Source organism: Cibotium barometz, chromosome 28 (assembly GCF_041138505.1).
Source record: "Cibotium barometz isolate CiBa-2024 chromosome 28, ASM4113850v1, whole genome shotgun sequence".
NCBI lineage: Eukaryota > Viridiplantae > Streptophyta > Polypodiopsida > Cyatheales > Cibotiaceae > Cibotium > Cibotium barometz.
Window position 1 is genome coordinate 39967557 of NC_141073.1, and position 21355 is coordinate 39988911.

The following is a 21355-nucleotide window of genomic DNA, read 5'->3' on the forward strand; positions in this document are numbered from 1 at the left end:
GCAGACCATTTTTGATAATTGCCGGATCTTTGTGTAGAAGAGGAGCAGATCAGATCATTCGGCAATGTGTGCCAGATGAAGAACAGAAGGCAGTTTTACAAGAAGCACATTTTGGTGTAGCTGGAGATCATTTTTCGGGAGAGATTACTGGTAGGAAGATTATGCAAGCTGGACTCTGGTGGCCATTATTGCTGAGGGATGCTTATTCATTTGCAAGAGAATGTGTGCAATGCCAGAAGATGGGCCAACCAACATCCATGGATCGGATGTAGGATCATCCGCCTTGAACCATTTCAAAAATGGGGTCTTGATTTTGTTGGGCCGATTAAGCCGAAATCCAGAAGAACAGGAGCAAGGTACATCCTGGTTGCAACAGATTATGCCACCAAATGGGTGGAAGCAGTGGCTTTGAAGGATAACAAGGCAGCCAGTGTGGCTAGGTTCCTGTACAAAATGATGACTAGATTTGGATGTCCGATAGAATTGGTGTCTGATCAAGGTGTCCATTTTCTAAATTCAGTCATTAAGGAGTTGACATCCAAGCACATGATTCTGCATAAGAAATCTACCCCGTATCATCCGCAAGCTAATGGGCAGGAAGAAAGCACAAATAAGGTACTAGTGAGGATTTTGAAGAAGATTGTTTCTGAAAACAGGGCAGATTGGGATGAGAAATTGGATTCAGCATTGTGGTCATTCAGGACTGCATACAAAGTGGCAACAGGCATGACACCTTTTAAGCTAGTTTATGGGATTGAGGCAGTTGTCCCTATGGAATATGTGATATCTAGTTTGAGGCTTGCAGTTCAGCATAGATTGAGCCTTGAAGATTTAGTGATGCATAGGCAGTAGGAATTGTTAAAGTTGGAAGAAGATAGAATTTACAGTGCTTATGTGGCGGAAGTAAGTCAAAACAGAAGGCAAGCATGGATGACAAGACAGGTCAAATTCAAAATTTTTCAGAAAGGTGATTGGGTGATGATGTACAATTCGAAACTAGGGCCACACCCGGGAAAGTTGAAGCTTAGGTATTTTGGTCCATATCAGATTGTGCAAGAATTGGGACAAGGGACTTTTAGATTGATAGATGTGTTTGGAACTCCTATCCCTAAGCCAGTAAATGGATTCCGACTGAAGAAGTTTTATGGCAAGATTCCTAAAATTCCAAGATGGATGATTAATAAGGCTGAGGACATCTATGAGGCATGTGGGAGTTGAATTAGAAATTGGAGTAGAATTAGTGAGGAGGAAAGTAAGTTGGCAACCAGGTTTCCAGGGGAATTTGATGGCAGGCCGAAGCGGAATCGGAATGGGTGTGGGAAAGAAGTTTTTGGATAGACAATGTGGGTGTCAGATATTTTGTCAAAGGGATAGCCGAAATGGAAGTCAAAATGTGGGAAATAAATTATTTCGAGGGAATCTTTGCACTCAAGTTAAGAAAAGAATGGTGCCACGTGTGAGACAGATTTTAGGCACGCCTTTTGAGAAATTTGCATGGGATGCGTTTTTTGAGAAGGAGCACCATGATAAACCTGTGAAGGGTCGACGTGCCCGACTAGTCCAAATCAAAGTGTGTGGAAGCTTGGTGTTTTTGAGCATTTTCAGTGTCCTGTTCAAGATGTTCTCTGAGAGTTTGAGGAAGAAAGTCTTCATGCAGCCCCAGGAGCAGGGAAGTGATCTTATGCTGCAGACGCATTCGATGAAGGTAGCTTTGGAGGAATTGAAGATGCCACGAGTTGCTGTGCTGGTGATTGAAGATGATGATGAAGCCGACAATGTATCAGAAGCTCAGAGTCACGACACGGAGTCAGATGAAGGTATCAATTTGCATGCAGATGAAACGAAGGTTTGTTGGCTAAAGCGGATTGGATTGTTTGAGTATGCACAGTTGCCTTGGTCTGCATGGCAGTAAAATCCTTATGCAGAGCAGCAGATGCAGCATTTGAGGGAAAACAGGGGCTACATCACTGATGATAAAGAGGTGACGCCGCAATTAGTGGCTGAGGTGTTTAAGTTGCCAAATCAACAGGGTGCAAAGCTGAAGAAGATTACGGAGTCTATCATGAAAGGGGAGTTTGGGCCGCCACAGGGCACCAGGGTTATTATATGGTGAGGAATGCAGAAAAAGTGAGAAGCAAGCATTTGTTTTGGTACTTGGATAAAATCTATTTGCTGGCAAAGACAGCATACATGTCCAAAGAGGCGTTTGCACCGTTATGGAATGCAGAGCACGAGGTTCACATTGACTGGGCCTCATTTCTTTTTGAGAGACTGCAGATTGCGGAGATCAAAGAAAAGAGGAGATCACTGTCCCTGACGAAGCTTGTCCCATATTTGGGGGGTATTTTCAGTCATGTGTTGCAGGTACTTGTGGGACCGGTGATAACGCTGTCAAAGGAGGCAAAGAAGTGGAAGCTGGAGTACGGATCTCCATCGGGTTCAAAGCAAAAGCCAGCAAATCGCATAACTTGGGTGACTCCGGAGTGTAGTGATGCGGTAGCCCAAGGGGGAGCAAGTAAGTCTACATTGTTTTCTTCTTTGCCAAGTGTGCCTCATGTAGGGCCAAAGCCCAAGAATTCCACTTTCATTCCGCAAAAGCTGGGGGAAAAGTTGGGAGAACTGAAGCGATTTCAATCTGTGTCTAAGCCTCTGATGTCACAGAGTTGGGCTAGTGTCAATTTGCCGGGGATATTTACTGCAAATGAGGCTATCAATAGCCTGGCAGAGTTAGGAAGATTTATCAATAATCAAGAGGCAATGCTTGTGTCTTTGGAGGGTCAGAAAGTGAATTCAGAGCAGTTGGGAGTATTAGAAAGGCAGATTCAGTTTCTTAAGGATCATTTGGATGTAGCAGGAAAAGAAAAGGCTCAGCTTGAGCAAGAATTGTCAAAATTAAATGAGCAGATGCAAGGGAAGATGGAGGAAGTGTTGCAAGCAGCTATGGAATTTGGTAGTTGGGCAAATGGCTTAAATATGGCCATTGATTTGAAGACCGGATTGTGGAGCTTATGTCGGATAATAATTTTCTGATAAACAGACTGACTCCGTTGATCAGTATGGAGAAAGCAGTCTTGGAGGGGCAATCTGTTATACAGGAGTGTTGGTGGGACTGAGGCAGATTTGGAAGAGTTGAAGAAAGAGGTGCAGCAATATACTCAAAAATTATGGAGTCATGCCAGCCGCATGTTTGAAGAACATTTGGGGGAGTCCATTGACAAATTCAGAATGTGGTTCGAAGCTACAGGTGATAAGCGTGGAAGGCACCAGCAAAGAAAAGCGTTGCAAGTGCAAAATGAGCAGTTGAGAATGGAGCTGGAAACATGGAAAAAATGGTTCACTCTTCTAAAGGGTGATGGCAAGAAACCACAGGAGCACTATGAGGGAAAGGGAAAGAAGCTTGTATTACCTCCATCCATATGTTGTTTATAAGTTGAGAATTTCCATCAGCAATCTAGAAGCTTTGACTAATTGCAGAACTGGGTATCCGAAAATTCCAGTTCCTTGGACACATCATCATCAATGGAAATAATCCCCGATAATGAGCTACCAGGAGAATGCTTGGGCATCCATGAAGAAGCTAGAAGAAAGGGCCAGAAATGACTCTGCACTTAGGGCCTAAATCGAAGAACTAGATGACCTGGTGGAAGATTTCAAGGAACAACAACACGACAAGATGGGTTGACAATAAAAGCCCTCAAGAAGGAATTAGAATCTATAACCTCTACCAGGAACACAAGAGGAAAAGGAAGAAGAATGACAGTTAATGAGTTGAATGTCACTCTGACAACATCCCATGCTGAACTAAAGAGAAAAACACATGCAGAGGAGATGAAGGCATCCAAGGCCACGAACTCGAAAAAAGACAAGAATAGGTGGAGGCCATGAGGAAAGCACATGCAGTAGAAGTGCAAAATAAAGAAAATATGATTGAAGACTTCTAAGGATAGGCCAAAAGGGAGAAAAAAGAAAAAGAAGTCCTACAGCAAAGACTCCAGCAAGAGAGAGCACGTGTCTGGAAAGAGACAGCAGCCCTTAGCCACGTACAAAGTAGCCTAATTCATGCTGCTAAGTAGGCAAGAGCTGTAAGACCACCCAACTCGAAGGACATTTCAAAATTTATGAACCAATTGGACATGTCTCAAGCAGAGAAACAAGGGCAAAGCACTCTCGGACAGAAGAGTCAATGCCAAGAATAAGCCCCTTATCCGGATCCCGAGCACTACCAAGGAAGTGGCGGGATCTTGTGACGTGAGGATCTAGGTGAGGAGATAACAACTCATGCAGAGAGCAGGACTACCAATGCCCCTCGCCAACAAAGTTACTTGGTAGAAAGAGAGAGGACACACTCCAAATCAGAACCAATAGACAGACCACCATATAGGTGGTAGTGGAGTCAGGGTGGAAGAAAAAGAGTAAGAAAGCCTCAACACACTATATTTGAGGATGCAATCATTACCCTAGATTAGATATAGCCACATGATTTTGCAACAGGGATGGTCATCGATGCAATGGGAAGGGCTAGGAAAAAGTATCTAGATTCCAAGCCCATTGATGTACGATTCTGTCATGCAAATGAGAAGACTGGGCTTGGGCACACTTGGGTGAGTAGCAAGAAGAGGGCTTACAAGCCCACATATGCCCAAGACAAGCCCACACACTTGGATGAGTAGCAAGAAGAGGGCTTACAAGCCCATATATGCCCAGGACAAGCCCATCAAGTTTGTGTCAAGAGAACTTACCACACATAGAGAGAACCAGAAGAAGGGAGTTGGAACAAGCCTTAGATAAATGGACTACAGAGTTTGAATCCGGATTTTGGATATAAAATTTTGGTCATTCAAGAAGGAAGTTGTTTTGGTTGCACAAGATTAAGGCCACGGTCATCCACTGCTATCTCCACCAAGAAAAGGCCGTCACTCATGAAAAACAGGTAGAGGGAGAGAAGACACACACACAGGAGCAAACCCTGATGTATTAATCAAACCCTAACCATAGAGGGAAGCTATATCCCATCTCACACAATGCATAAAGCCATAATCCATAAGCTACAACCCACTACATGTGTTGTGTCCACACACAGCTAACCCTAGCTAATGTCCACACACTATGACTAGCTGGACATGGTCATTTATGTCTCACATGTTACTACCTAACATGCTAGCACATAGTGCAACTAGCACAAGCTGACATCTAGCTTAAATCTCAATAGCCCCTCTCAAGCTCATGATGTACTGCCATAGATGAAGATGTAGATGAGCTTGGGCTATTAAAGCTCTCAACACTCCCCCTCAGGCTCAACCCATATACTCCCAATATAGTACGGAAGTACTCAAACTTCTCCCTGCTAAGTGGCTTTGTAAAGATGTCGGCCACCTGCTCTTCAGTCTTCACATACTGCAAATCCACTATACCATCCAACACTTCTCTGACAAAATGATAATGGATCTCTTTATGTTTCGTCTGCGTATGAAAAATTGGATTCTTAGCCAACTGTATGCTGCTCATGTTGTCACAATGAATGACAACCTTGCCATGAATAGGCTCACCCAAATCAGCCAAGAGACTCTTTAACCATACTCTTTCACATGTAGCAATGGCTGCACCCTTGTATTCAGCCTCTGTACTAGATAAAGCAACAGTAGGTTGCTTCTTACTACTCCAACTCCCCACTGCACTTCCAAATATAAATGCATATCCACTAGTAGACCTCCTGTCATATGAGCTACCTGCCCAATCTACGTTTGTGTAGCCGTGTACATCCAAGCCTTTACCATGCTCATAAAGAAGACCATAATGTGTAGTGGTCTTTACATAGCGCATAATGCGTCTGAATGTATCCAAATGAGGTTTTCTGGGGCTTTGCATAAATTGGCTTACTAGTCCCACAGCATAACTGAGATCCGATAACTGAGATCCGGTCGTGTGATAGTCATGTAAATAAGACTGCCAACCATCTTTCTATACATAGATGGATCATCCAACTCTTCACCAAAATCAACCCGCAACTTCACATTCTGCTCCAAAGGTGTACTGATTGGCTTACACCCTGTTATCCCATATTTTGCCAACATTTCCAATGCATATTGGCATTGCACACTAACCATGTCCCTGCATGGTCTTTGACCACTTCAATCCCAAGAAAGTATCTCAATTCATCCAAGTCTTTCATATCAAACTACCCACTCAATGCCTTCTTGACATGCATTGAAAAGATGCAGGGGGGAAGAGAGCTTGAGCTCTTGCAAGCACACACACACTCACAAAACCCTAATAGAGAACACACAAGGTGAGAGGCTGGAAATCTTCTTCTTCTTCACTCAACACTCAACACACCATATACAAGATAAGAGTACACACAATATGAAAGATACTCAACCAATACATACACAGGTTCTCTATAGTGTGAACCCAACTAAATGAGCTCGCGCTATAACTATGCCAGTCTCTAGAATGGCTGTCACACAACCTGTCATCCCACTGGCCGCATATCACCCATGATCTCACCAACCATGCCAGTGGTGTAAGTGTGGGGCCTATCCCCTAGGCGGGCCATCAGTGTTGTCCACCGTCTCGCTAGACGAGCTCGATATCTCAACACTCCCCCTCGAGCTCAACTCCATCTCATGTACACCAAGGAAGCCCTGAATCTGTGGAGCTTCTCTGTACCCAATGCTTTGGTGAAGATATCAGCTACCTAATCCTGCTAACATAAACAAGGTCAAGTTCTCTTGCCAAGACCTTCTCTCTGACGAAGTGGTAGTGGACCTCTATATGCTTCATGCGAGCACAAAAACTTACTGGATTCCTGGCCAACTGTATACTGCTAATGTTGTCACAGAAAATGACAACTTGTCTATCCACTAATAGACCCAAATCTGCAAGTAGCTTTCTCAACCAAGCTACCTCACATGCTACCATAGCAGCTCCTCTGTACTCAGCCTCTGTACTGGATAGAGCAACCGTAGGCTGCTTCTTGCTACTCCAAGTTACAGCAGCACTCTCCAAAGAAAACATGAATCCACTGGTAGATCTTCTATCTGAGATACTACCAGCCCAATCAGCATCTGTGTACCCATGTACACATATCTCTGTCCCAATCTCATGGAATAGTCCACAATGCAAAGTAGATCTCACATACCTCAGTATGCATCTCACTGCATCCAAATGCGGTTTTCGTGAAACCTGCATAAACTGACTCACTAACCCAACAGCATAGCTCAAATCTGGTCTGGTGATCGTCATGTAGATCAAGTTTCCTACTATGCGCTTATACATAGTAGGATCCTCCAAGATCTCTCCTGAATCTGCACTCAACTTGCCATTCTGATCCAATGGCATGGAAATAGGCTTACAGCTTGACATACCATACTTGGACAACATGTCCAAGCCATACTGTCTCTGCACAGTAATCCAATACCATGTGGTGACCTAATCACCTCAATGCCCAAGAAATATCTGAGCTCCCCCCCAGATCCTTCATCTCAAACTTCTGTCTAAGCAAGATCTTTACATCAAAGATCTCTGCTGCATCATGGTCTCCCGTAATAATCAAGTCATCTACATAGATGACAACAAGCACAACCCCTCTATCACCATATCTCACATACAATGAGAAATCTGCATTGGCTATATGAAAGCCAATAGTGACAAGATATTCAGAAATCTTGTCAGACCATGCTCTTGGTGCTTGTTTTAAGCCATACAAGGCTTTCTTCAACCTGTAAACATGCTCAGGGTGACCCACATCCTCATAACCAGGTGGCTGCAATATATACATCTCTTCATGCAAATCCCCATGCAAGAATGCATTCTTTACACCCATCTGATGTAAAGACCATTGCTTTGACACAACCACTGCTATCACAACTCTCACTGTTGCCATCTTGGCAACTGGGCTGAAAGTTTTCTCATAATCAATGCCATATGTCTGCGCATATCCTTTGGCTACCAATCTAGCCTTGTACCTGTTTATGCTTCCATCACTGTTATGTTTTACTTTGTACACCCACTTGCATCCAATGGCTTTCTTGCCTTCAAGCAATTGCACTAAATCCCAAGTTTCATTTTCATATAGTACATCCATCTCCTCACCCATGGCTTTCTCCCAACACACATTTCCAACAACCTCATCAATGCATGTGGGCACAGTGAATTTCCAATCACTTAAATGTTCAAACTTGCTCCAAATTCATTTAGGGCTTGCACATGAGCTGCCAATATATTCCCATTTTCCAGATACATGATTCTTTGTCAGATTTGCATCCATTTGCCTCATACATTCACCACACTCAAGCTTCAATGGAGAGCTTGCAAAATAAAAAAATTTCCTTTGCTTTGGGCAACTCAAATATGTTGTTTGTGTTTTTTGCACCTGTAATCTACTCAAGGATGTTTAGTATTCCTTACTCGGTAGGCCAAGCTCTCAGATTTGGTGAAAATCAGTGTGCTCCAAGCTTCACAGCTCCAATGGCAAGCTTCACAGCTTTTCTTCACAGCTTCTTCTCCCTCTTCTCTCACTCTCATAAACCCTAATAGAGAGAACCAGGCTCTGATACCATGATGAAAAATAGTAGAGGGAGAGGAGACACACACAGGAGCAAACCCTAATGTATTAATCAAACCCTAACCATAGAGGGAAGCCATATCCTATCTCACACAATGCATAAAGCCATAATCTATAAGCTACAATCCACTACGTATTGTGTCCACACACAGCTAACCCTAGCTAATGTCCACACTATGACCAGCTAGACGGCGTCATTTATGTCACACATGTTACTACCTAACATGCCAGCACATAGTACAACTGGCACAAGCTGACATCGAGCTTGAATCTCAACAACTCAAAACTTCAAGGTTTAAGATCCTTCAACTCGGACGACAATGACAATAAGCTATTATGGGCTTTTCTGCTGGCCTGCAGCGTCCACCGTGATTGCCAGGTGTTGGTGGCCATCCAGTCATCAGTCTCGCCGCCCAGTGTATCCGTTGGGCAACAAACTCTTGGGTTAGAATCTTCCTTCTTATAAGAACTTTGTAAACTGATCTTACTCTAACAAGTAGTACTCGAGCGGCAGAGAAAAAAAGGAAGTAAGGGAAACTATCCAGGGGTTGAGATACGAGATATAGAAGAGAGAAGAGAGAAGAAAGAGTGACAATTGAGATGCTACTACATTGTACTCTTGGGCTAAGCCTTCACTCTAGTGATACACTGATTCCTCTATGCTACTACATTGTACTCTTGGGCTAAGCCTTCACTCTAGTGATACACTGATTCCTCTATGCAATTATCTACTCTTTAATATATAAGTATATCTATTTCCTTGTCTATGTTAAGTGCTTTCTTGTCTGGACATGTCTTCTAACTAGAATCTAGATCCAGAGTCATTCCTATTTGGACGTGACTCCTATCTAGAAACAAGATCACGAGCCACGTTCCTCTCAGATGTAAGAACTAACTTCTCTGTTATCATGACTAACTCCCTTAGCTTACACAAATTGGTAGTGCAGCAAATGAGTGTTAGGTTATCACATTGGGCACAGTTGTATTAGTCGCCTCTTGTCTAGAGCCGACTAGGCGGTTCTAGACAAGTGGCAGGTCTACCGGACACCAACACCTCCTTCCTAGGCGGTTCAAAACCATACAAGTGGCAGGTCTACCAGACACCAACACCTCCTTCCTACCTTTGTTCTTTCAAAGATTTCACTCTTTGGCATTTGACTCTTCACTAAAATCTAATTCTGAGGTGTCTTCTCCAAAAACCGACTCGGAAGTTTCTTCTTCCTTCTTGTTTATTTTGTCCTTTTTTGTTTTCTGGGGTCTTTACTTATCTGCTACAAGATCTCGTCAGTTCTAGTTGCTCCTACCACCACTTGTTCAAAAGTGAGAGTCTCCAAATTATATGAGGCTACCACCATCTGGAGATTTTTCCTTAGTCCTCTCACAAACCACTGGCTTAGTGTGGTTGGGATAGGTTTGTTGGATTATGTCGCATAATCCTCTATTGGCCTCTTCTTCAGAGTTAGCCTTTGCAGCTTTTCCAGCAGTACCTTTGTGATGGTTTTGTCTCTCCTAAATCTTTTCAAGAAAGTCTTATTTATTTCTTGAAACATCTATAAGTGCTCTAGACCATACTGAGCATACCAGCTGGTGGCCTTGCTACCCAGAGTCATTGTTGCAAAGTACTCTATCTTTTGTAGCAATGGAGCTCAGGTGGCCAAGACGTTGGTCTCGAAGAGAAAGATGTGATCCTACTCACTCTTACTCTTGAATTTTAGGTATTTGAGAGACATCCTTCCCAACATCTACCGATTCGTCTTCTTCTTAATCTTCTTATCTCCTATTTTGAAGCTCTCATTTCTCTTCCTCTTCCTCTTAATTTCTCAAAGGTTCCTAATTCTTTCGTTTTTGTTGGTGTGGAATCCCTTTCGAAAGTCTTCTTGGATGATGCAATTGCCCTTCACTTCCTCTACGGCTTCGGACTACGTGTGGTGGTACCGCATTGCTCTACTTGAGCTTTATTCATCCTCCATGCATTGACAATTGCACTCCTATGAGTCCCTTGTGAACATACCTGATCCAAGAATGTGCGCACTTCCTCTCTTGATCTACTCCAACTATCTTTTCTATTCGTCGAAATTCCTGTGCAAAACTAACCTCAAAACTAGCCTCTACCTTCCTACTCCCCTTCCTGGCATACCATTCATGAGCAAGATTGCCAGAAGTGTTGGAGTCCAATTAAGACTTGACACGTGTGGTTTTAAACGACTTAGTTAGCTCCTAAAGAGTAGCGACTAATAAAAATGTGCCCAATAATGCAACACACCAATGCTGGCATGTTGAGCTACTAGTCTAGCTAAGTTTGGGGAGTCAGTCTCGTGACTACAAGAAAGCTAGTCCCTAGGTTCTTCATGATTCTGGATAGGAGTTCGCGTCTAGATAGGAATAAAATTAACATAGATTCTTGGGGAATCTACTCTTAGAAAACTTAAGATATTGCGTGAGTGTACAACATGGGGGGTTTTGGAAATGAAGCATACGTTTATAAGGTAGGGGTAAGGCCATGTATTAAGGTGAATACTAAATCTTAAATTTAAGTTAGGGAGAGGGACCTTGGTAGTATTTATTTTCACGATGTATGTATGGTTATAATCTAATGATATCAATAAATGATCACATGTTTTAGCAATGATTCAAGTAGGTTGTGGTGATTTACAACAATGATTCAAGTAGGTTGTGGTGATTTACAATGATTATCTCCAAGTACTTAGCATATATTTCTTGGTAATACGTATGAAATACTTATGTTCGCTCAAAAAGGTTCAAAGTAATATACTTTAATCTAAGGAGAGGGAGTGTGTAAATTCTAGAGAAAAAGCATAAATATAAGGAAGGGAAGTGACAGTCATTTTTAAAGGTATCCTCATAATCTTAAATTAGCTTGGACTCTCAACAACAATACAATACACTATCAAAGCTTAGCTCATGAAATCCTAATCTCAACTTATGAGACATTCTTTAATATTATTTTGGACTCTCAACAGTACAATACACTAGCAAAACTCATCTCATGAACTCCTAATCTCAACTATCCACTTAGTTGTCTATTCTCTAATCTCAACTATCCACTTAGTTGTCTATTCTCTAATCCACATATATTGGAATCACCCCTTTGTTGCTTACATCCATACGGGTACTACTCATTGGCAAGAAACTGTTACAAAGTTGTCACAAAGTAAGAAAGATTATCCCATAATAGTTTGCTACAAAATGGGACAACCAAGCGGCAACTTGGGTAGCCAAATGGGCTCATTGGCCACCAATAGCTAACAACATGTAGTCATGCATCCTCATGTCTCTAACTCCGCATTTCAAGCATGGAAGAATTCTTTAAATCTTAACTTTTCTCTGGGATCAAACCTTACGTTCAAGTTCTTTAGACGTGAGATATAATGTCTCATAGACTCATGTGCCTCTTGCTTAATGTTATATAATTGAGCCACATGGCTTCACTCATCTCCACTTCATAAAAAACTAGGTATGATACAACCCTAAGCTATGCAAAATTAATCACGTCATTCAGCCTAAGTGATCAATACCATTGGTGCACTTTTCCTTTAAGTATAAGGAGAACACAAATATTTTTGTTTGGTCATTGAACTGACCACAAGTTTTGCACACTGATTTGAATATCTCGAGGTGTTGTATGGCATCACCATCATCTAAGAACTTTTGCATTAATCTTACCACATGGTTGGGCTTTGACTGGTGTTGTGCTTTGTGGTGCCAGTGTGGTACCTAACTCCCTAACAACCCCTCTTCCTATTTCTTAAATAATTCCTAATAAATTGATAGGTGTTTCGACCTCCATGTGAGTGGTTACTCTAATAAGCTCCCTAGATGGAGCCACATATACTATCCTTTCTATGGCTATCCACCCCTCTTATGGCTCTAGCATGAAAATTTACATGTACCCTTGGGTCAAGTTGTATTGGAACACCTCCCACATTCCTAATCATATCATCATCCAAGACTATTTCTCCCAGGTTTCTTTTGTGTAACAACATACCTCTCATGTACTCTCAAAAATATGGGATTCTTAACATTGCGTCTACTTTTGTCTTAGTGTAAGTTTTCTCCAAAATATCTCAACTAATAATCATTTCCTGAGAGAGGTGTTGCGAGGAGAGCTATTCTACTTGAGGCTCCTTCAAAATAGACTCTGGAGGTGGCATACCCTCCTCCATTACATGTCCAATTTTCCTAGAATTACCTCATGTGCGACCAAGTCCTCATCATGTCTCAATCTATTGAGATTGGAAGAACCTTTCCTATGTATTGTCGTATCAAAGGAATGTCTCTCTCGACCAACTCCTTGGAAGAGATCTAAGTTTATCTTGTCTTGTTCAAGGCTTCAAAGTTGGGCTTATGCTTCTCTCATTATTTCCTCAATCTCTAGCAAGTCCTTAGAAGTGGGGAAATACATTTTCCCTATTCTTTGGGTAGTTATAGAATCCCTTCGGATTTTGGAAGTAAGCTATACTGTAGGTTGAGGATTTCACCCCTAGCAACTATTCCTTCCTCACTTTGAGGATTTCTCCCCCTGGTAAATGTTCCTTTCTCCGTTTATTACTATGTTTTCCAAGGTCTTTCAGTGCTTATTACTTCTCTGTTCGAGCTCGATGGCTATCCCTTAACAACTTGTGGAGCTTCCCTTTTAGGCTCATAATTGTATCCTAGGATTCCTTAAGCGAAGACCATGAACCCACCACCATAACATTGGAAAAGAACATTAGGCAAAATTTGGACTCAAAAAAGGACCCTCTAAGAAATGCTATATCAGCTTTTTCTTAAAAAAATGGACTGATTTTGCAAATCAAATCAATTTTTTCGAAGATTCTAGATTAGGAGTCTTCTCTTCAAGATCATTCCAATGATATAGATCATGATGTGCAATTTTTCACATTCAAGAAGCTCCCAAATTAGTGATGATGTTGCATACCACATTGTCACCAATTTGGGAACTTTGTAACATGCCACATCATCACCAATTTGAGAACTTTTTAAATATGAAAAATTTTCCATCATGCTATATATCATTGAAAAGATCTTGAAGAGTAGATCCGTAATCTACAATCTCTGAAAAAATTGATTTGATTTGTGAAAATTTAGCCTTCAACCCATTTTTCTAGAAAAAGCTGACATGACATTTCTTAGAGGACTCTTTTTTTAGTCCAAATTTTCTCTCCTCATAAATTTTATGTTAAGAGGGTTCTCCATGTTTTTCTCACTACTACATGATTTAAAATGGTTTAACATTTGCAAAGCAAACACACTCCTTTGTATGCTGGCTATGCGAGCTGACCATAGACTTCTCTGGTAGAAAAATCTTAGTTGGATGCACTGTCATCAATAGTGATGTCGTCACCTACAAGCCTTCCCGACCTTATATATGCTCGCCATGCAAGCTTAACCTAGGCTTCTCTGGTAGAAGTATCTTGGTTAAATGCATTGTCATCAAAATGGTGAGGTCGTCACCAATAAGTCCTCCCGACCTTAAGGACATAAAATGGCTATAACTAGCCCAAATGTGGATTTGCAAACAATTGGAATTATTAGATCTGCAATTACGAGATTTTTATAGAATCATAGTTAAATCACGAACATGATCGCGATAGAAATCATGAAAAAAAAAAAAGTATTCCCAAATGTTTTCTTACCACTACCCTTAGTGTCAAGGAGACCTTAAAAATATCCCTGTGAGCACTTGTCCAAGGTCTGAACTAACATAATCCTATAGGATCAAGGATCATGACCGTGATCCTCTCTGCAGAATCACAATGATAACCTTCACCCAAACAAGTTTAATGAATATTTATACGAGTTCCTTGATTTCCCTAATAGCTATTTTTCAATTGTCGTTCTTATTAAATTATTATGTTCTATCACTGTGAGCGATATGGCAACGTGATTTTTTATCATGGGCATGATTCAAAGATGTGGTTTATGATGTGGCAATCACAATTGTGATTAACAATCATGTCCATGATTTATGATCCGTGATTATATTTGGATAAGATGACATAACATGAAATCTATCATCAGAGATAACGCACATTCAATACGTACTCTCAAGATTAGTAGAAAAGCTAAAATTATGAGAGAATCATGGTATGATAAAAAATCAAAAGCATGATCAAAAATCACGGATGTGATTTTGCAAACTAAAAAATCATGACGATGTGATTTCATAGATTTCAACCAAAAATCATTGGTTTGGAAGTGTAAATCTAAAATTTTCAATTCACATTTTCCAAGATGTTTCTTTGTAATATAAATGTTCAAAGAATATCAAGAAATAGGATCAATGGCTCTCATTTTTAAAAAATTTAAGATTTTCAAAAAATGCAATAAATGGGTGTTTCATGCATAATCACAACATGATTGTGGAGTTACTGGCAAACAACTGCCATCATACATGTTTTGAAAATGCTTTATTTAGTTACTTTTCTAACTCTTAAACAATGCAAACAATCATTTCAAATGCTAAAATAATAAAAATATCAAGGGGGTCACTCATAAATATGTAAGTGTAGCACATGGATTCAACAGAAGGGGTTTTTAAAATCTCTTTTTAACACATTTTTTACATACAGAAGGGTACCATTTAAAGGAAGTATTTACAGATTGAATAAAAAAAGAGTGTTTTATTCATGAAAAATTTTACAGATAAGGGGTTTTTTAATTAGGCCTTGAACGCATGTAATATAAAGAGTTTACATATAGTGAACCCCCGTGATAAAAAGTAGCTCTTCTTTTTCTCTTTTTTCTCTCTTCTCCCACCACCTATCTTCTCAACCAATCACAACGCTTCAAAAAGCCATATTAAGAGACTTGTAAAAAGATGACAGAAAGTGCAAATGGAGTAGAAAGAGACCAATGGCTCCCCGTCGCAACAGTGCCAAAAATGTTACAAGCTACACTATCCCTCCTCGTATATCCAAGCTCGTATCTTTGAAGATTCCAAGCTATGCTAGTGGTAGTAGCTAGCTTTACTGCTTTGTCTCCTCCTCAAGCTGTCACCATGAGGTTATCTCTCCTCATACAAGGACACTCACTCCTCTCTACTCACTTAGAAACTCAAGCATAAGAGGAACATGCACCAAGATTGAAGCTCTCTCCTCTCAACTTTCTTTCTCTCATACCATAGACACAAGAGAGCAAGGAGATAAAACTAAACTCAATTGATACGAAAGGGATTGCGTCTTGCATTATGAGATTGTATTATCTATACAACTCACCCTTATTCACACTTGGACACCCAAAACTTAAATAAATATAAAGTAAATGATTATAAGATACATGGATTTGTGGCATTACCGACCATTCTTATAATTACAAGATACATAGATTTAGAACATTTATAGTGCCCTTTCATAACACTTCTTGTGCTATCTCTCCTATGTAATGGAGAGATATTTAGTTAGCCTCAAAATGGGATTAACAAAAAATGAATAATTAAAATGTAATTATAATCTTAAAAAATCTCATTTTTTCGTCACTATGTACTAATGATTCGAGAAAAAAAACTTGGATTTTCACTATACATATATTACAAATAATTCCATAAAGTTGGTCAATAATAAGAATCAAGTATGTCCATGGATACATTTCTATCCTATTATCAAACTAGTATTAAAACTCTCTAATCTATGCTAGAACAACATAAAAGTTATAAGTAGCTAGATGCTATAATGAAATAATTTTATACATGTATTTTCATTCATTATTTCTATATAAGATGAGTTATATCCAATTTAAATAACCAAGAGAACTATATAAAAATGTATATAATTGTAAATATAAAATGTTTTCATAGTAGTAGAACTAATAAAATGTATACTATACTCATATAATTTGTAACTAATGGATTGTCTTGATGTTGATAAATATATTTTTTTTAAATTATCTAGAACTTTCCCTATCTTCATTTAAGATCTCCTTGATAAGTTATGAACTCCAAAATATCTTTCAAACTTGGCTAACCAACTAATGTGTCAAAATTTGTCACTAAGTAGCAAGGAATTAAGCTACTTACCACAAAAGAAGATAATTACAGAAGATACATTGAAGAGTAACATGTGACAAAAAGAGATTATGCAACTTCCTTTTTATCTCTCAATATTTAGATTATTATGATATTTTAAAAACTAAAAAATACTTATTTTTTAATATATTTTTACTAGTCATATTACTAATTAAATATTAACTTAAAAATATCTATTTAATTATTTATACTTTTACAAATAACTATATTTGTACCTATTTTAAAATATATATATATTTATTAATTATATTACTAATTAGATAGCTTAAAAATATTTTAAAAATAAATCTTAATATCTTTAAAATAATATATATATATATATATATATATATATATATATATATATATATATATATATATATATATAGGTATGCATGTATGTATGTATGTATGTATGTATGTGTTTGTGTGGGTGTGTATAAATATCTTATAAAATAAATTAAAATAATAATCTTATAATAATTAATATCAAATTTATTTTTATTAATCACTAACATATCAATTAATAAATTATTAATTAAAAATATTTACACGCTATTTTTTTCATTAAAAAAAACTATATCATAATATGTTTGTATAGATTATAATATACCAATCTATCATATTCATTTACGAAATAAAGAGAAGGTGATTAACTATAAAGAAGCTTCAAAAGTTGTAGATCATATTTTTAAACTGTAAATTTATCTCCCAAAGATATTTTATAACAAAGGTATGTCTTGTAAACAACACTTAAAAAGGTAACAAGGTGTATAAAGAAGCTAAAAGAATCAAATGCAGTTGTCTAAACAAGTCAAAAGAATTAAAATATAAACTTGATAACATGTTATGGTTCATCTCTTGTGTATTTTACAAAAGATGAATTTACATGTTATAGTGTATCTCTTGTGTATTTTACAAATGATGAATTGACATGTTATACTACATCTCTTATGGATTTCTTGAATTTTGCAAGCCTCTTAACTTGTGCAAGTATGTAAAAATATTTCATATTTTAAAAAAAATATCTTTGAATTTCTATGTTTAGCATACCTCAATATATTAAAGTAGGATCACAGTTTAACATACCTCAATATCTTGAAGTAGAGATTGTTTAGATGGAATGCCAACTGCATACTCTTGGTATCTTTCCAGAATGTTCAACATGCTACACATTAAAGTAATAAATATTACAACATAAAATAGTTATATCATTGCCGAAATAAAATATAAATATAAATCTAACAACTCCTTATTTTTCAAAACAAATAAAAAATCAATTTAAAAGAATTATGATCTCAAAATACAAATGAATAAATTTATCTAGTATTGCTATTAAGATTATATCTTTAATTACTTCAACTAAAACACTAATCATTTCGACCATAAGAGTGCTACCGTGTAGATATGTAAAACATACATGAACACTTATATACTCAAGATAGAAATAATGCATGGAAAGATTTATTCATTGCCATAACTAGATTGCTATTATGTAGGTAGCAAAAACAAACATACATAAGCACATATATATTTAAGATAGAAATAATGCATGGAAGATTGACTTTAAGAGAGTATATTAATTACTCTCATTATGTAGATAGCAAAAACATCAAACATACGTAAGCACATATATATTTAAGATAGAAATAATGCATGGAAGATTGACTTTAAGAGAGTATATTAATTACTCTCATTAGAAAATTATATATATATATATATATATATATATATATATATATATATATATAGTTGTACGAATCTCCCTCTCTTCATGATACTATGAGAGAAAATATATCTTATTTATTTAAAGAAGCATTTGCTCATAGAGATATTGCATAGAATAAAGCTTACTTAAGTCCTTAGTTATATCTACAATTGAGAGTAAATAATAATCGTTGAAAAAATCATTGCTATAGGATTCATTTAAAGACCATATATGGGAATTTGAAAAAATCACAATTTCCATTTTGCAAGATTTAAAAAAATGAGAGCATGGTGAACCCTTTTAAGCTTTTATCAAAACCAGCTCATATGACATATCATTGCAAAGCTGTTGATGAGTAGGTTCTAAATCCACATCCTCTGACAAGTTTGGATTTGATATGTTGAAGATACATTGAAAAGTATATTGAAAAGAAAATTCCCAAACTAATAGGATTTTCCCAAACTCTCTTATATGATTTTTTTATAAGATGGAGACTAAACTGGCTTTCTTCCATTTTCACTCTATCCAAAAATAATGGAAACTAAGAGTAAATGTAGGCTTAAAAAATATCAATGATGTAATATGAAAATATTCCCTTAATTTATGACAAATTTTAGTTCAAAGAGCTTATGTTGAAAGTTATACAATTCACACACATGAATATTGGTTGTAATGTCATAGGCATCACATCCATTTGGTCAATAAAAAGCCGTTAGGAATCTTGGGTGGTCCTTTTTGAGGAATTTTAAGTTGAAGGAGATAAATAATATCTTCTAATATCAAAACACACTATGTAATGGACAAAATTACCTTTCACTGGCAGTACTTTTGCATATTTACTATAATAAAGAGAAGAATACATGGACAAACCAAGTACGCTATATTTAATTTGATTGAAAAATATGTAAAGTTATCAAAAGTAGATGCAGTTGATGCCAAGCCATTTCCTCAATAAGAAAACACAAATAATTGTTTAAAATCTCCCTCCCCTACTTTGTAAGGATGAAGAATATAATAATAATGCTTTTTCTCCAACTTGACATTTGTTTACTACATTTTGAATAGCGCTTATTCTTCATCCAAAAAAGGCTTTAGCTACTACATTTGTTTACTACATTTTGAATAGCGCTTATTCTTCATCCAAAAAGGCTTTAGTTACTATCTTTTATTCTATCCCAAATGACTCTTACATTCTCCATTAGTGCTCTAGATTTCAAAATTTTAGAGTTTGTAGTTTTCCACTCTTCCAAACTTGATTTTAAAGTAGAGCTATTAGCTTCCATTCGGCCAAACTTGAAATTTTCAAAACTATATGTGGATTAAGCAATTACTGAATACTTTAATTGTTTACATAGATTGCTAAGAATAATTTTTTAGTTTCTAAATCACAAGCATGCTCTTATAATTAACATTAATTGATTTGAGTATTCATACATATTTAGATTATAATTTGCGTCTTGGGGCTTGTGAGAAAGAACATTTTGATTTAGAGGAATCAATGCAATAGTGATTAGTAATATTTTGTTTTGTTCAATTAATATGACTCTAACCGAAATGCATACAAATTTCACTTGTTTTTCTATCACATTTACAAACAAACAAGCTTTCAAATGCATCTTTTCACATTTTGTACGTGCGGAGGACTATTGGTTGAGCTTCGGGGGTCAATTCTATCTCATGCTACGTGGAACACTATATTTTTCTTGATTTCTCTATACCCTCTTTCCAATTGGAGAGCTACTATAATTTTAAGCACTATAGTTATTTATCTAGTAAAATAAGTATATTATTTACTATTTATTACAAATATAAAAATCATTCTAGAGCTAGGCCAATAAGCACAAAAGTGAGGTTCCTTTTGTGAAAAACTAGATCTAATCCAAAGTGTTTGTAAGTGTAATCAATATCATAGATTGTTAGTTGTAAGGGTAATCAATATCATAGATTGTTAGTTGGAAGGGTATCAACTAACATGTCCAAGAGAGAACCACTACTTTGTTCATATATTAGGAATGTCCAATTTAATTGTATCATGCTAGATAATTGGTATCATCAAGGTGGGTGATTCTATAATTAAATATAATAATGATGCTAGTAAGTTATTTGTATACCATACTAGATAGTATGAAAATACAAACAATGCCTAGTAAATATGAGGTCAATAATTGAATGCATGCATAAAGCATGCAACTTTAATCAAAATCAATGTTTCAAATAGATAGTATGAAAAATACAAACAATGCCTAGTAAATATGAGGTCAATAATTGAATGCATGCAAAAAGCATGCAACTTTAATCAAAATCGATGTTTCAATTGATTTTAAATGTTGTTAGTGATGAAAATGTGATGGGATTAATCTTTTTTCACAACAAACTATGCATGGCTTAACCTTCTAGGTAACAATTGGTATAGCAAGGGCATTATAGTTCTAAATAAAACCCATTGCAAAAAGAATAGAGTGTTTTATATACTCCTTTATTTTCATTTGTATGTGTTGATTTAATTATTTCTATCACTGCTAGAATTTTATTTTCATTTGTATGTGTTGATTTGATTATTTCTGCCACTGCTAGAATTTTATCTTCTGTACTCTCATTTCCATTTGCATGTGTTAATTAATTATTTCTACCACTACCAAAATTTTATTTTAAATTATCACATACAAAGGAAAAATATAACTTAAGTAAGAAAATCATAATTTTCCATGTGTATCTTTAAACAAGATTTTGTAATGATTTAGTTAGCTTCAATAAATGGAAGCGACCTGATTAACACAGCCAAACTTTGCATGTCTAGTGCAATCACTAATCCTCCAAAGAACTAGTTAAGCAATAAAAAACTAGCTTACAAGGATATGAGATATCAACATTCATGAATGAGTGGTTTTTTTTAAACTTTGCATGTCTAGTGCAATCACTAATCCTCCAAAGAACTAGATAAGCAATCACAAAATAGCTTACAAGGAGATGAGATATCAACATCCTATATGAATGGGTGGTTTTATGATATAAAATGAAAAATTTGGTATTAATAATAGCAAAACGCTTAGCATTTCTCAAT

General features: G+C 37.1%; 1 protein-coding gene across 2 annotated transcripts in view; it reads right to left on the bottom strand.

Moving 5' to 3' along the window:
- LOC147622819 (agamous-like MADS-box protein AGL11) overlaps window positions 1-21355 on the bottom strand; it is a 69024-nt gene that overhangs the window by 39160 nt on the left and 8509 nt on the right. For both annotated transcript variants that reach the window (XM_086822703.1, XM_086822704.1), the window contains exon 2: window positions 17676-17754. In XM_086822703.1, coding sequence (XP_086678829.1) covers window positions 17676-17754 — 79 coding nt within the window. The remainder of the gene's footprint in view (window positions 1-17675; window positions 17755-21355) is intronic.